Source organism: Corvus hawaiiensis, chromosome 2, assembly GCF_020740725.1.
Source record: "Corvus hawaiiensis isolate bCorHaw1 chromosome 2, bCorHaw1.pri.cur, whole genome shotgun sequence".
NCBI classification, from domain to species: domain Eukaryota; kingdom Metazoa; phylum Chordata; class Aves; order Passeriformes; family Corvidae; genus Corvus; species Corvus hawaiiensis.
In genome coordinates this window covers 34,248,304-34,263,834 of record NC_063214.1, presented here as the reverse complement: position 1 = coordinate 34,263,834, position 15,531 = coordinate 34,248,304, and the positions used below count along the sequence as shown (strand labels likewise).

At 38.4% G+C, this 15,531-nt stretch overlaps 1 protein-coding gene across 3 annotated transcripts in view; it reads left to right on the top strand.

Moving 5' to 3' along the window:
• RSF1 (remodeling and spacing factor 1) overlaps nt 1–15,531 on the top strand; it is a 60,814-nt gene that overhangs the window by 28,951 nt on the left and 16,332 nt on the right. For all 3 annotated transcript variants that reach the window (XM_048294361.1, XM_048294363.1, XM_048294362.1), the window contains 7 exons: nt 533–625; nt 1,228–1,433; nt 3,356–3,513; nt 7,279–9,008; nt 11,398–11,595; nt 12,773–12,877; nt 14,238–14,317. In XM_048294361.1, the coding sequence (XP_048150318.1) occupies nt 533–625; nt 1,228–1,433; nt 3,356–3,513; nt 7,279–9,008; nt 11,398–11,595; nt 12,773–12,877; nt 14,238–14,317 (2,570 nt within the window). The remainder of the gene's footprint in view (nt 1–532; nt 626–1,227; nt 1,434–3,355; nt 3,514–7,278; nt 9,009–11,397; nt 11,596–12,772; nt 12,878–14,237; nt 14,318–15,531) is intronic.

The following is a 15,531-nucleotide window of genomic DNA, read 5'->3' as shown; positions in this document are numbered from 1 at the left end:
TATACTTACAATACTTTAAAATATTTATCAAGCAGCTTGAAGTCCAAGATATTTTGTAAGGAATAATAATTCCACAGTGTGGAGTGAGTAGCAGTTGCATTTATCTGCAGTACAATTGAAGGGCTTCAGGGGCCCCAAGAGACCCTGGCAACTTATGTGCTAAGTGTTGTAAGGAGATACAGTAGGAAAACATGTCTGCTTGAGAGAATTTATGTTCTAAATAGACAGAAATAGAAAAATATGTGCACAACAAAAATAATAATACCTTCCCATTCCAGAGTTGTGCTACCTAATTTAGGATGCTTAGAGAATGTGGTGGTGATCAGGGCCTCGATGATCTGCTCTTCCATGAAAGTTCAACAGTGCTTGCTTACATACCTCAGTTTTACTTTTTATTTTTGTGTAAGACTTTGACTGCAATCCCAAAGAGGTCATGTATGATTAATTATTGTAGTAAGGTACTATTAATAAAACAATTTAAAGTTGCTTTTTTCTCCTAACCTTAGAAATCTGCTTATTCTGTTTGTAACAGATATGTCAAGAATTCAACAGCACTTGGGCTTGGGAGATGGAAAAAAAAGGATACCTAGAAATGAGTGTTGAATGCAAACTGGGGATTCTGAAGGTAAACATTCATCATCCTAAGGTTCTAAATTACTGCTTCCTCACTCACTTTAAGATCTTGCAAATTTAGCTTGACTGAACCATAAGTACATGTATTAAATATAGAGCTGATCTTGGAACAGACAGTCCAAACTGCATATTTTTGTTTTGTTTGCATATTTTTCACACTTTGTATGACAATAGTCTTGTGCTTACTGTTTTGTCAAGAGCTCTTTGTCAGTGGAATACACGCTTTAAACGTGTTTGTTATCTTGCTGAATTCCAAAGGCAAAATGGGACTTCATCTTTTTTGATCTTGACAGATTTGTCAGTATTGGTTTCAAGTTATGTGTGGGTTCTACTGTAGAATGAGATCAATTTTACTACGTAATAAAAATTTAGAATAAGCTTTCTAAGCTAGCCAGGTTAAAAAAACCCAACCCAAAACCTTGTATATCACTTAAAAAGAACGTGGTCTGGAAAAAACTGATAGCTACAGCTGATGCACAGAGCCAACAGAGAGAGGCCCAAAAAGAAGCTCCAAATTACACTGAAATAAAATGAGCTGGTTTTCTTCTTTCTGTTTATATTTTTGATATCTTAACAGTCTTTCTACTTTTTCAGTATCTCTGCGAATGTCAGTTTGATGACAATCTAAAGTTCAAGAATATCATTAATGAAGAGGATGCTGACGCCATGCGTCTGCAGCCCATTGGTCGGGACAAGGATGGCCTCATGTACTGGTATCAGCTGGATCAAGAGCATAACGTCAGGATGTACATAGAAGAACAGGATGACCAGGATGGATCCACATGGAAGTGCATTGTTAGGTATTCCTTCTTTTTATTTTGTAGGATTTTTAGCTATTTGTGACTGGGGCTCAGAAATGTATTTCAGTAAATCTTCATTTCTTGCACAGTAGGATTCATGACAGTGGGATTTCCTGCACTGACATCTATGTTCTAGTGAAAAATCATGTACAGAAATAACTCACAGATTTGTTGGTAACAGCCATCATGTAATTTGTTTCCTGCTTGTTCAAGCTACAATGAATATATAGAAAGGGTAGCAAGAAGAGACTGTCTTGACAACAACCATGGCTCCATATTGCTTACTGGCCAGCTAAATGCCTTAGAAAATAGAACACTAATGCTTCTTTAACTTCCTTTTGTTAGGAAAGTTACAAGTGGACAGATTTGTTCTTGGGGAAATTATATTGCAATTACTCCTGTTGGAAGGAATCCAGAGGAGGCCAAGGAGATGCTCAGAGGGCTGGAGCACCTCTCTCATGAAGACAGGCTGAGAGACTTGGGATTGTCCAGCCAGGAGAAGAAAAGGATCCAGGGAGAACTCAGAGCCCTTTCTAGTATCTAAAGGGGCTGAGGAAAAAGGGAGAGGGATTTGTTACAGAAGCGTGTAATGACAGGACAAGGGGGAATGGTTTCAAACTGACAAGAGGGCAGGTTTAGATTTGACATTAGGGAAAAAATCTTCTCTGAGAGTGGTGAGGCAGTAGCACAGGTTGCTCAGAGAAGCTGTGGCTGCCCCATTCCAGGAAGTGTTCAAGGCCAGATTTGATAGGGCTTTGAGCAACTTGGTCTTGTAGAAGATGTCCCTGCCCATGGCAGGGAAGTTGGAAGTAGATGGTCTTTGAAGGTCCTTTCCAACCCAAACCATCTGCAGGTTATTTATGCTGCCATAACTTCAGTAACCAAGGGAGGTGTACAGAATTGTTTAAACCACTTAAATGATAAGCATTACTACGAGTTACATGTAGACAGCTGTTGTGGGGGAATAAAGTAAATTTATCCAAACAAACAGATCAAGAGCTGATCCATGCATCATCCATCTCTTCCATGCATTATAGACTCCAAAATTCATTGCCAAAAGAAGAACTCAGGGTTCTGCTGGGAAGGTTCTAGCAGTCCACACTCACAGCAGAAAACCACAGTAATGCATTAAGAAATCTGAAATGGTTTTGAAACCTGTGGGATTGTTTCAGGCTTCCTTCCTTTCTCTAAAACTGGGGGAAAACAAATTGCTGAACATCAACTTTAAAAAACAGGTGTGAGAGCCTTATGATTCTAGTCCATTAAGAAAACAATGACTGTTCAATCATGGCTCAAATTCTTTATAAATTAAGGTGGTTTTTTTATAGTTGGATGTGCAGTTTAAGTAAGGAGTTACAGTGCACTGAGATCCACGCTCATACAGATATACACCAACATTTTTTTGCTGTCATAACTTGAGTTGGAGTTTTCTAGACAACTTGGTGGTGTTTGTTGCATGTGCTTAGGATGGGCACTTGCAAAAATTATTTAAATTATTTTGCTGGTTGCTTTTGCAAATTTCACCTAAATTATATGGTTGCTTCTTTGGTGCATGAGCAGAGAGCTGTAGCTTGTTCTCTGTTGAGAGAAAAAAAGAAATAGCAAAGAATAATCAGTGATGGTTAACAAGAGGATAATAAATAACAGAATAATAGTAGCAGCTTGGATCGAGACCCAACAGGAACTGAGATAGATAACTTCCAAAAGCATAATTTTATTTTGGTATGGATAAATTGGAAGGTTTCTAACTGCAAAGTTGCAGCCACTGGTGGGACAAGCATTTCGCTGTGCTTGTGTTTTCGCTATCTAACTCTATAAGGTTTTCAGGGTAATTCATTTAAGCAGTTAATGTTTGTTTATTTTTTATTAATCCCTTTAGGGTAAGAAAGTGGCTTATCAGACAGTGTGTTTTTCTCTTCCAGAAACCGCAATGAACTTGCTGAGACCCTTGAGCTCTTGAAAGCACAAATTGATCCTGCTCTGTTGAAAAACAACAATTCTCAGCAGGAGAATTCATCGCGTGAAAGTCCAAGCATAGAAGATGAAGAGAGCAAAAAGGGTGAAGAAGCAGCCACACAAGGTTTTCTGCCTTCTTTTCTCAAACTTTAAGTGTTTTGCTGTGGCAATGTTAGAATTTTCAGGTTCACAAAAAGTTACTGTGCTAGATTAGGACTTAAAAAAAGTAAATCAAGTAAATATTGAATGCTTTGAAATTATAAATATATTTTGGGATTTTTCAGTACATATTTGCTCTCAAACATTTATTTATAGGAAGATAGCTGTGTAAAAATGTTTTCTCAGTAACTATTTTTTTGGTGTACATTTTGTATAATAATGTGAATGCTCGTTATTGTATGTTTTTGTGGGGCATTGAACTGCTGCCAAACTTCTTCTGTTTTAGCAACATTAAAATTCGAAAAAAAAAAAAAATCTGCTTGTGCAATGCCATGATTGAAATCAAGACAGTATTGGGTGCGGTGTTTATTCTTGCTTTTGAGTTAGAAAAATATAGGTTATTTCCTCAAATGTTTCGCAGTTGACATGATGTTTCAAGAAGACATGAGCTTAAGTTAAAACAATTTAAAATGCTAAAACATTGCAGAAGTGAGGCTGTCCTTATCTGCCTCCACTATATTGTTGTTATTAAAATCACAGAATTATTTAGGTTGGAAAAGATCTCCAAGATCAAAGCCAAGAACCTTTTTCCTTCCTTATTATCATGTCATTGCATGTATTTAGTAACTCGCCTGACCTGTTGGTTTTTGCATTGGTTTTGCTAAGTATCAGTCAGCCTGAAGTATTTGACTTTTTAAGAATCTGATCTTCTTTCAGGTCATGAAGAACTAGAAGCTTGTTATCCCAAGTAATTTTACCCCAGTTTTACTACTTGGTCTTCTTATTTTGTTAAAATACAGGAAAATATTTTCACAATCAGAAACAAGTATTTCAGTATGTTAATAGATGCTTCTGCAAACGTGTAGAAGTTAATTGGATTTATGGAATTAGCCAAGGCCTGTCTTGGTTTTGAGTATCAGAGAGAAGGACTTACTATTCTGTTCTCCTTCTTTGCAACAAGCAGTGTATAACAGAAGAAATAAATAAACATTTAGATAAAATTGGAGTTGTTGTGGAAGTACTAAGAGATGATTGTAGTCATGGCAGTAAATTGTGACAAACACCAGCAGAATTCTCTTTCGCTCTAAGGCATTTCCAGTATCTAACTCTGCATGTAAGTGCCAACACTACCTGCATAGTTACCAACACTGCAGAATTAATTCCATGTACTGATCACGCTTTTGTCTCGGTCAAGTCAGCTTAAATCTTGAGACCTAAAACTTAACTTAAACTTAAATTTTGAGACCACTTCTTCATATACGATTTTGCTTTACATTGAATTCAGGAGCAGCCATTTGAAAACATTTTAATTAATGTCCCTACTGTAGATAATTCCCCAAATCCTGTGGCACACTCACCTGGCTCAGTACTTGCATTAGGCTGTGTATTGGTGTAAAATCATCTCTAGGCACTAGGTGCAGAATCATAGAATAGTTTGGGTTGGAAGGGACCTTGAAAGGCCATCTAATCCAACTTCCCTGCAATGGGCAGAGATATCTTCGACTAGATCAGGTTGCTCAGAGCCCCATCCAGCCTGACCTTGAGCACTTCCAGGGATGGGGCAGCCACAGCTTTGCTGGGCAACCTGTGCCAGTGCCTCACCACCCTCACAGTGAAGAATTTCTTCCTCATATCTAATCCAAATCTCCCTTCTCTTAGTTTAAAGTCCTTCCCCCTTGTCCTGTCTCTCCATGCCCTTGTCAAAAGTCTTGTAAGACCCCTTTAAGTACTGGGAGATGCTTTAAGGTCTTTCCAGAGTCTTCTCCAGGCTGAGCAACCTGTCTCTCAGCCTGTCTCCATAGCACAGGTACTCCAGCCCTCTGAGCATCTTCATGGCCTCACTCCTACAAGTCCATGTCCTATCTATGTAATAAATAATGAAATTACTGACATTTGCAGTGATTTGAGTGCTGTCAGTGTGTTTACAGAACATTCCTTAGAGCCTTTCAGTTGAAAATCTGTAGTATCTCCTCTTTGTAGTCCAGGATTGCACTGAAAGCCCTACTGAGATGCAGGGAAAACATGCTGGAAGACCTGATACCTGTTTGTTTTGGCCATTTTCCACGTATCATTAAATTAGTTCATACAGATACACGGCAAACTGACCCAATGCTTGCATGTTTTCTGCTGGCCTGATTGGTTGACTCGAGTAGCATTAGGAGAGCTTGTGCATTGACTTAGTCATTTTGTGTATATGTGAAATGTTTTGTGATAAGTTCAGGGAGTTAAACTGTAGAACATCTGCTGATTTTTGGTATGGAGAGGTTTTGGGATTCTGGTGATCCTTAATGAAATTTGGGAGAAAGCAGTAGGCGAAGGGAAGAAATGGTTGAACAAAGTTTAGACAGACAGAAAAGAAGGGAAAGTGGAAGAATCTGGACACAGAGAAAATACTTCATTCTCACTGTTAGAGACAGATATCTTTGCAGAGGCAGGTACAAGGGCTCTGAGTGGACATCATTCTATGAAGGGGGAAAAACCAGCCTTGAGCCTTCAAGATGTGCATCTCTAAGGCACCTTACCACTTCTGGAGCCTTAGAGATACATCTTTACTGTACTGATACTGGGATTTAATGGATACATATCTTGTATTTGAAAATACAAGATCTGTGAATTCCTCCTCACTGTTCTTTTCTCAAACGCCTAATTTCTTAGATGTAATAGTTAGCTGTCATGTCCTTTCCCCTGTATATTTCTAACCACTTTTGGAAGCTCTCGTCATGCAAAAAAACTACACTAGCTCTGATGGAGAGGGGTGAGATAGAAGGAAAAAAAACCATTTTGTTTGCAGTTGTGGCATGCTTGCAAAAGCACCTTCCAGGTGGCAGGAGCTGCTGTTCTGGTATATACAGTGCTATTGTATTTGTTTTTTCTAATTAGTTCTGTTTCTGGCTGATACAAAGTGGTTGGTAGAATACAAACACCTGAGATACCAAGAGGCTATGGTAAAAATAAATAACAAGTTTAAGTGCATAGTGACAAAATAGCTGTATGGTTTATTCTGAATGCTGGAACTGTACTTCAAGCCCTAATGATCTTGAGTTAGCAAAGTGGAATAACCTGATTCTTTAAAGGTCTGCAGGTTTTTCTGGGATATGCTGCTATTCATTGCTTTTTTTAAAAACAGCAGATGAAGTGAGTGTGGAGTATTGTCTGCATGTAGGAAATGCCCAGAGAACCCGGATGAATTTCGCCGTAGGCCGTAATGCTGAATGTCTTTTCTCTGAACTGTTGAAATACAGTAGTTAAGTATATCTTGAAATAAAATCATGTACAAACAGGGGACTCATTTCTCTGAGGAATTTCCCTTGAAGGCCATGGAATCTTACACGATGTTCTGTTTTCTGAAATAGTCCAGAGACTCGAGCGAGATTTCATGCCTCTGCCTAGGTTTTGTGTATCCTCTGGAAGTATTGTGGTAATACTGAAGAAGGGACTGAGATGTCTGTTGAAAGAAGCATAAATCTAGAGTTCTGCTGCTGGCTTCTGAAATTTAGATTTATCTTGGTATAGAATTAAACCGAACAGTGGTTCTATAGCTAAAAATTGTCAGCCCACTTATTTAATGACAGTGTTAGACAAGCCAGATTTCTACTAACTCAGTGAGAGAAGAGTCCTTTGTGTGAGACTTAGGCTGTTGGGTTTTTTAGGTATGCCTCTGTTTTAATGAAGTTCTTTGTAATCCTGTAGGTCCCGTGGTTGTTTCATAGCTGTTTTTCTCTGTCAACAGAAAATCAATTGAAAATCAAAGAAGAAAAAGAGGAGGTGGAGGAACAGTCAGTGGAATCAGAAAGCCTTCCTCCTCCTGTTGTCAAAGAAGACGAGAATACGCTTAAAAGTGAGAAAGTAGAAGAAAAAGAAATTATAAAATTACCAGTAATAGTGAAATTAGAGAAACCTTCAGAACACAATGAAGAAAAGCAAACTGTCAAGGAAGAAAGTGACTCCTTTAAGGAAAACGTCAAGCCTGTTAAAGTAGAGGTGAAGGAAAACAAAACAGAGCCCAAAGACCTAAAAGAAGTAAAAAGCTGTATGGACAAAATAGCAGTTCACGAGCCAGAGAGGTTAGAATTTTGTGTTAATGTCAAAACTCCACAAGAAATTGTGGAGAAATCTGTGGAAGAAAGTGAAAAACTTAAAAATGACCAACAGGCAAAAATACCACTTAAAAAGCGAGAGATCAAACTGACAGATGACTATGATAGTCCAATAAAAGGGCCCCTGTGTAAATGTGTTACTCCAACAAAGGATGTCTTGAAGGAAGAAGGGAAACCAGAAGAAGAAGCTTTTAAGAGAGTCCCTACAATTACTGCTTTATGTCCTGATGGGAAAGTGCTAGTAAATGGAGAGGTTAGCTGTGAAAAAATAACCCCAAGTGTCATACAAAATAATAAGTCAGAACACTCGGCTGGTGCAATGGAAGACAGTACCTCATTAAAAGAGAAAAATGGAAAAAGTGGGGAAAAAGTATTAGACTCCCTAAATTCTGTTAGTAAAATTATAAAAACATGTGAGATTGAGAAAAATGCAGTAACGGTGCTGAAAGAGATTGGGGCTGTGGTCTCTGAGGTTTCTAATCAGCAAGTGCCTTCAAAGGAGGAATCTAGTCCTGTGGAAAAAGAGTCCCTTGACAGCACAACTACTGAGACGGTAGCTGAAGAGTCTTCAAACTCTGAAGACTGTGCCAAAACAACTGAAGAGAAGCAAGCCACCGATCTCAAAAACGACAGCCTGCCACCACCCAAAGAATGTTCAGAGAAGCTGGAGATGTCCCCAAATGCATCTGCTCCTGCAGAACTGCCTAAGCTTGCACTGGCTGATGAAGAGACTTTGAAAAGTAAAGATGAGCCTGAGGAGAAAAACAACTCTCCAAAAGCTGCTGAGATACCTCCTGCATCCACTTCTCCTGTTACAGTAGAGAAACCTGTTTCAAGAAAGGAGGACTCCGATAGTAAAACAGCTTTACCTGAGGAGAGCAAAGCAGAAGAAAAATCCAGCCCTGAAAAACAAGAGGAAGAGCCAGAAGCTGCCAAAACAGAGCCAGATAGATTAGGTGATGCCCATGCATCTAATCTAGAGGACTCCTCAGAGAGTAAAAAGGAATCTCCAGTACCTAAAAGCAAATTTAAATATAAGCTAGTTTCTGAAGAAGAAACCTGTGCAACAGAGAATAAAGAAATAACTTCTGAAAGACAGAAAGAAGGAATTAAATTAACAATCAGGATCTCTAGTCGGAAGAGAAAGACAGAAACACCACCAGAAGAGGTCACCATTGGCCGCACATTAAGGCGGTCACCAAGAATATCCAAGCCTACTCCGAAAGTTGTGGAGACTCGGGATCAGAAGCCTGAGAAGAAACGACCTGAAGAGGAAGAGGAGAAACCTGCAGCGGCACAAAAACCAGAACGAAAAGAAGATGCAAAAAAACAAGAGAAGGAGACAAATTCTAAAGTTAACAAGGTAAATAGAGTTTTATTACCTGGGACTAAAGAAAACTCGCAATCTTATCTATAAGGAGAATATACTCTTACATAGGAATACTGAGGATTATGTTCCTTTGGTCAGCTTTTGGAAGAAACTAGCTTTGCAATCGAGTCAGTGGACTCAACCAATTTAAAAACACCCCCTAGGAGAGTGCTAATATCTGTTGACTTTTTATAAACTTTGACAGTTTATAAAATCTGTCACTTAAACCAACCTAAGTAGACCAAATCAACCTGAGTGAATTCTTCTAAAAAATGACATGATCAGATACGAGTCTGTGTGGCTGAATGGAGACTTGTAACCCCTCTGGATTTACTAGATGGATACTTGCTGGTGTGTGGTTGGTCACGAACATAAGCTAAAAAGGAACCAGCAAATGGTAAAGAATAAAAATATTATGACATCTATTTCTAGCTGAAGCTAAAGGTATTGTGGTGAATTCATGATATAGTTTAGCTTTTCTCACAAATGGGATACATATTTTAATGTGGGTGATGGTATTTTTTTCATTATTAACTTCTCTTTATTCAGGATAGATCTCTAAAAATACATGCGGTAAATATATCACAGGAAGTTAAACATACATTTGTATGATGTGCTTCTGAGACGGTGTATTTATAAATAACCCTTTCTTAATTTATCTTCTGGTTTTTTCTGGATATGCAGTACAAAACAAAAGAGGAACAATGAGTTTGTATTTTTAAGTGCACTTTTTTATATCAACTTGTAAAATCCTATTAATTTTCCACTGCAACACATTTTTGACTGATGTTGTAGTTTTCCCAAAGCATTCACTCATTTAGCAAGTTTCTTTCACATACTGCTATGTTGGATAACCTTAATAAAATGAACAGACAGTTGATTTTTCAGTGAATGGTAACATCTATACTGCATGAAGAAATGAAAAACAAATTTTCCATTTAAAGATTTTAATTAAAAAAGAAAACATATGAAAGTAAGAGTGATTGTAAGTCCTAAAAGTCCTTAGAATTTTGAAGTACTGTTGCAACAGGTGTTTTAACTTGATCTCTATTTGTGAAAGATTAAGAGATCTAAAGATGTTTACTTTTTAGAGATATTTTAAAATAATTATGATAGAGGAAGAAGTTTGAAGCTGTTAAGTTTCTGTCATTTAAACAGGATGAATACCAGAATCTTTATTAGCTTACTTTGTATCTTGGGGTTCCTTTTCTTTATTTAAAGATGGGTCTTATAAAAACCCGATTTGAAATTATGATGCTGTATGATGAATCCTAAACCTAAACTTACACTATTGTGGATTTGAAGTACCTTTGCTGCTAAATCTTAGAGAACAGTAAAATCCCTAAATAGGTAGAAACTGATGTTAAGAACCTGAAATGAATTTTATCAATGTGACGAATACTGCTTTGGTATGAGTCCATCCTCCAGGAGAAATAGAATACTTTGTGGATTTTAGTTTATTCATCTTACTCAGTTCTGTGAGTAGTTTAGTCAAAATTCAAAAAATGTTTTGAGTTGAAAAAGCTGGAAAAGTTATTTTCCTTTTTCAGTGTCTGTGGGGAGTGAGGGTAATGAGTTGTGAGAGAATGACGGGTGTGAGAAACAAATCAGTCAATGGGAACAAAAGTCTTCTGTTTGACATGTTGCTTTAAATCTAAACTATCTTAGTTGCATGAAGTAGTTTAAATAATTCAGAATTGTCTTCTGAATTTTAATTGAAACCTGTTTTTCATTCAAAATGTGGTAATATATATTCAAAATATGATATTTCATTCATAATATGGTATATTATTGAAAGGGGTAGATGCCCCTTTGATTAGCAAAAAAGAAGCACCAACTGAATCATGTTTCACTTAAGAAAAATAATGAAAAAGTATAAACGTGAAAAAAGACCTGGACAGAAGTTTTGCACTTATAAGGTGCAATGATCTTTTTTCAGAAACAAACACATTTTCTAAAGTAAAATAAAATGCATAAACTCTTTGGGGGGGGGGGGGTAGGTGGGAGAAAAAAAAAATCTCTTTGGGTTGAGGCAAATTATCATGAAAAAGTCAGAAAGTTTAAATGTGGAATTACCATGTTCACTATGAAGTTTGCCTTGCCAAAATAGAAAAAAAGGGGCTGAGTGAAAAAATTTGTCTTCCTACTTTTAAATCTTATTTGAAAGTTTCTTTCTGCACATAGATGCAATGTTTTCTCCCTTTATCTTGCTGCATTTTAAGGATCTTAAGACAATATATTCATTGAAATGCTCTGCTGCAAATTTACTGCAGCTGTTCTGACTGAAATGAATCACTTTACTCTGGAGACAAATATTTTTTTTAAGATCTAGGAAGAAACTGTGAGCTTCCTTTGTGTTTTTTCTTTAAATGGTGTCTCATAGAGAAGCAAAGTTCGGTGGACGGGTACACGGACACGTGGCAGGTGGAAATACTCAAGTAATGAAGAGACTGAGGACTCTGAGAGTGAAAAAAACTCTGAGGAGGAGGAAGAAGAGGAGGAAGAGGAGGAAGAAGAAGCTCCACCTGCTGATGATGATGAGCCTTGCAAGAAGTGTGGCCTTCCCAATCATCCTGAGCTGGTAGGATTTTGGGGAAAGCCTCTGTGGATTGTTGTGTCAGATTTGGTGGATTGACTTTGATGGTGCTGAAGGCACATCATCCTTCAGGGTGGCCATACGTAGGAGGGCATCTTCTACGTTTTAGGTGGTAAACTCATGAGAGTAAGTGAGTTGCCTTTGATAAGGAGGGAAGGAAGTTATTTTTCCTGTTTGCCAAAACAAAAATACCATGTTTTATGAGGTATAACTCACCTTAGCCCATTGAGAACCAATCTGTGTGAGGCTTTGAGATTGTGCCTGCAGTTGCAATGAATGCAGAGGAAACATTAAAAAGATTCCCAGCAGTGTGATACCTGCTTTCCAATATCTTATGTCATAGCTACAGCTGCATAGTCATCTTCATTGGATGTAGCTGCATCTCACCCTGAGGACTGAGTACAGTGAAATCCCAGACACAGCACAACATGATTTTGCTGTTTCTCATGGTTGTCATTTATTTGTGGTAGATACCATCATGAATTCCTCTGTTTATTTGGGAAATCATCATGTGCAGTCCTGATACAAATCCACAAAATAAGCCCGCTCTTGGCTGTTTGACAGATATCCTGGCATAGCTGAGAGAAAGTTTGACCTTTAGGATGTTAAACATTTCCGTAGGTATACACACAGCTTATGCCAGCTTTGTTCCTCAAGTTTTATGGCAAGGGATATCTCAAATTTTACCCAGCTAAGGATGAACTTTTAGTAGTTGCCTAATTCCGGATGTCCTGCAAGCCTGCCAGACTTTGTCCCTACTGCCCAGGTCATAAAATTATCCTGACTAAGGAAATAGGCCAGGTTTCCTGCATAAGAGTGTACAGGGAAAACAGGTCATACCACATCTTGGTCAGATGGAGTTTTCCACTTAGTCTAGGGTCTGGAAAGCATTACCAGATTCTACACTAAGGGCACATAGTCTACATAGTCCAGTAGCACTAAGTACTGAGAAGATACAGTAAGGGGAAATCTGGAGTTAGCATGGAAAACTGTGATAAATAAACTTCCCCATAAAAACCCTGCTACAGGATAAGTGGTACAGGATTTTTGGGGTTTTTTTGGCACAGTCCAAATGCTTCTGCATTGGCTGGGGAAATAGTTCTGGAGCTTGTTACACATTGTGAGTGCCAAAAGATATTCATGACATGTTTTGTTTGCACAGATTTTGTTGTGTGACTCTTGTGACAGCGGCTACCACACAGCCTGCCTTCGCCCTCCACTGATGATCATCCCTGATGGAGAGTGGTTCTGCCCGCCTTGCCAGCATGTATGGTTCCTATGTGACTTCACTCTTCTCCTTTGCAGCTTTCCTTGTGGTTGTGGAGATTGGCTGGGACTTTAACAAGTTCTTTCTATAATCTTTTTCATCTGTTAACAAATAGACTGGGTTGAATGGTAGGACTGCTGATCTTCTCTCCTTTCTGTTAGTAAAACTTGAGTTTGTGATGTGGTTTTCTCTTTCTTTCTTCTGCTAGTGATGAGTGACTGTGTGGTGCTGACTTGTAGGTGGGAATCTCCAGTCACACTGAGCATCTCCCTTCTCTGATTAAATCACCTCAACACTACTATAGTATTAAAGATATGTCTTAATTTTTCCCAAAAGAAACATTTAAGTTATCATCCTGGAGGCGGAAGCAGTAGGCAACAAGGGATGGATCAGTGGCCAGAGCAAGCAGCTGTTTCTGAAGTGCTATTCCTTCTTCAGAGATGTTTGCTCAGAAGCTAGTTAGAGAAAGCTGCCGTACTGATGAAGCTCAGGGTATAGTTTGTCTCTGCTGGGAAAGCCAGGGTTGTTCTGTTCAAGTAATAGACAAGTATGAACCCTTTTTTCAAGGTTAGAAGCAGAGTTGGTACTTGGGAGGATAAGCAGGAAGTGTGTGATGCTGCTCTTGTTAAATTAATGGGAAATAATTTATACACATTTTCAGAATAATCTGCTTGATCCCAAACCCCTTCCTTTGGTTTTAGAGAAATTCTGTGCCAAAAGGGCTGTTGCCCTACAATAAGCTAGTGACATCGGGCATGATGTGAGATGAGTCTATTTGGTGTTGATTTTTGGTTGTATTCTGAGGAGTGTTTTTAAGTAGTGATGATTTTGAATATGTTAGAATGTTTTCTTTACACTTGTAGTTAGACCATATCCTTGTTCTGTTGCTGTTAAAGTACTTGTCAATGTGAAAAATGACAGATGTTAAAAGGGTGAAGATCATCCTTGGAAATAGTATAATGAGAGCATTAACATGGAATAAGGCAGAATTTGTCCATTGGAAGTCATTTTTACATACAGCTCCTTGAGTATTTGGTAAGAAAATGATCCTAAAGTGTATCTCTGCTTTTTGCTGTACTGTCCACTGAACTCACAGAGTTCCAACCTCCTTTGCCATGGGCAGGGACACCTTCCATTAGACCAGGTTGCTCAAAGCCTCATCCAACCTTGACCTGATGGTGCAGCTCATGTTTTAAAAAGACAGGTTTTATTGTAAAGCCTTGTTCATTGAAGAGGAGCCTCCAGTGTAGCAAGGCTTCTTCCAGGCAAATACAGACAGAGTGAATGAAGAGTCTGAATGTAGTTCAATGTGAAAATAGCTAGTTATGAAATAGACTAATACTGTGTTTCCTTCCTTTAGAAATTACTCTGTGAGAAATTAGAGGAACAATTACAAGATCTGGATGTTGTCTTAAAAAAGAAGGAGCGTGCAGAACGCAGGTACTGTTGTTTGGATGCACTCACAGCAGTGCTGTGCAGGGGGTGGTAATAACTGAGCAAGCATTAAAATAACCGGGGACTGGGGAGAAAAGCATAGATGAGACTAGGAATTGGTAAGACCAGTTTTGACTTCCTACCGATTATTGCTGGCTCAGTGCTAGGACAGCTTGCAAGAAGGGAGAAAAAGTCCATTAATTGGAAAAGATAAGCAAATACATTTGTACTGAACTTTAGTTAAAGTGCCTGAACACGAATTTGACTTTCTTATACCAGTAGTTAAAGGGTTTCCAGCACTGGTTCAGCTTCTTGTGTTCAGGAATACTTCAATAATACTGTCAGTCATGTGTAGACTTCCTGCTGTAAGCAGGGTTAAGTCTTGACTTTGCTCCAAAAGTCATCCAGATTATTGTGGGATTTGAGTATTGTTGCTTTAGAGTCTATTAAACTCTGTCAAATGTACAAGATTATGCAGCAATTGGTGTAGGGCAGTGGGTCAGTGAAGTTTCACAGAATCACAGAATATTCTGAATTGGAAGGGACCCACAAGGATCGAGTTCAATTCTTCAGTGAATGGCCCAGGCAGGGATTGAATCCACAACCTTGGCATTATTATCACCCTGCTCTGACCAACTGTCCACCCCTGCCATTACCAAAGGCTAAATGCAAATAGATTTACTGCATTTAGGAGCAACAGTCTTAATAGTTCGAACATTCTATTGGCAGTTTTCAGACCTGAGAATGAGGGACATGAAACACAGTCTGCATAATTTATATCTTTTAGGACATATATTGATTACTTTGCAGAATTTAATAACATCTGTATGCATTATTAAATAAAACTTTGCATGAATTTTATCTTAAAAGGCAAATTTCACCAGAAGGTGACACCCTTTTAAAGAAAGTAATTGTGCAGGCTTGTATTTGTGGCAGGGACTGTAGTATTGAGGTGTAGCGAGTCAGTGCTGGGAAGATCAGAGCACAATCTGTGTGTGCTTTCAGCTTTCTTCAAATCTGTTTGTTATTGCTGTTGCAGCAGCAACAATGATAGTGACAGATCAAGTACCAACTGTTCCTGATGTCACTACTTCTGCTCAGAGTGTATCTACATCATACTGTGGTGAAATTACCCATTGCCAATTCTGCTGAATTTGTAGCTTTGGGAGTGAAACTATCAGCTGTTTTTATGAGTGAGCTCAGCATATACACAGCCTCCA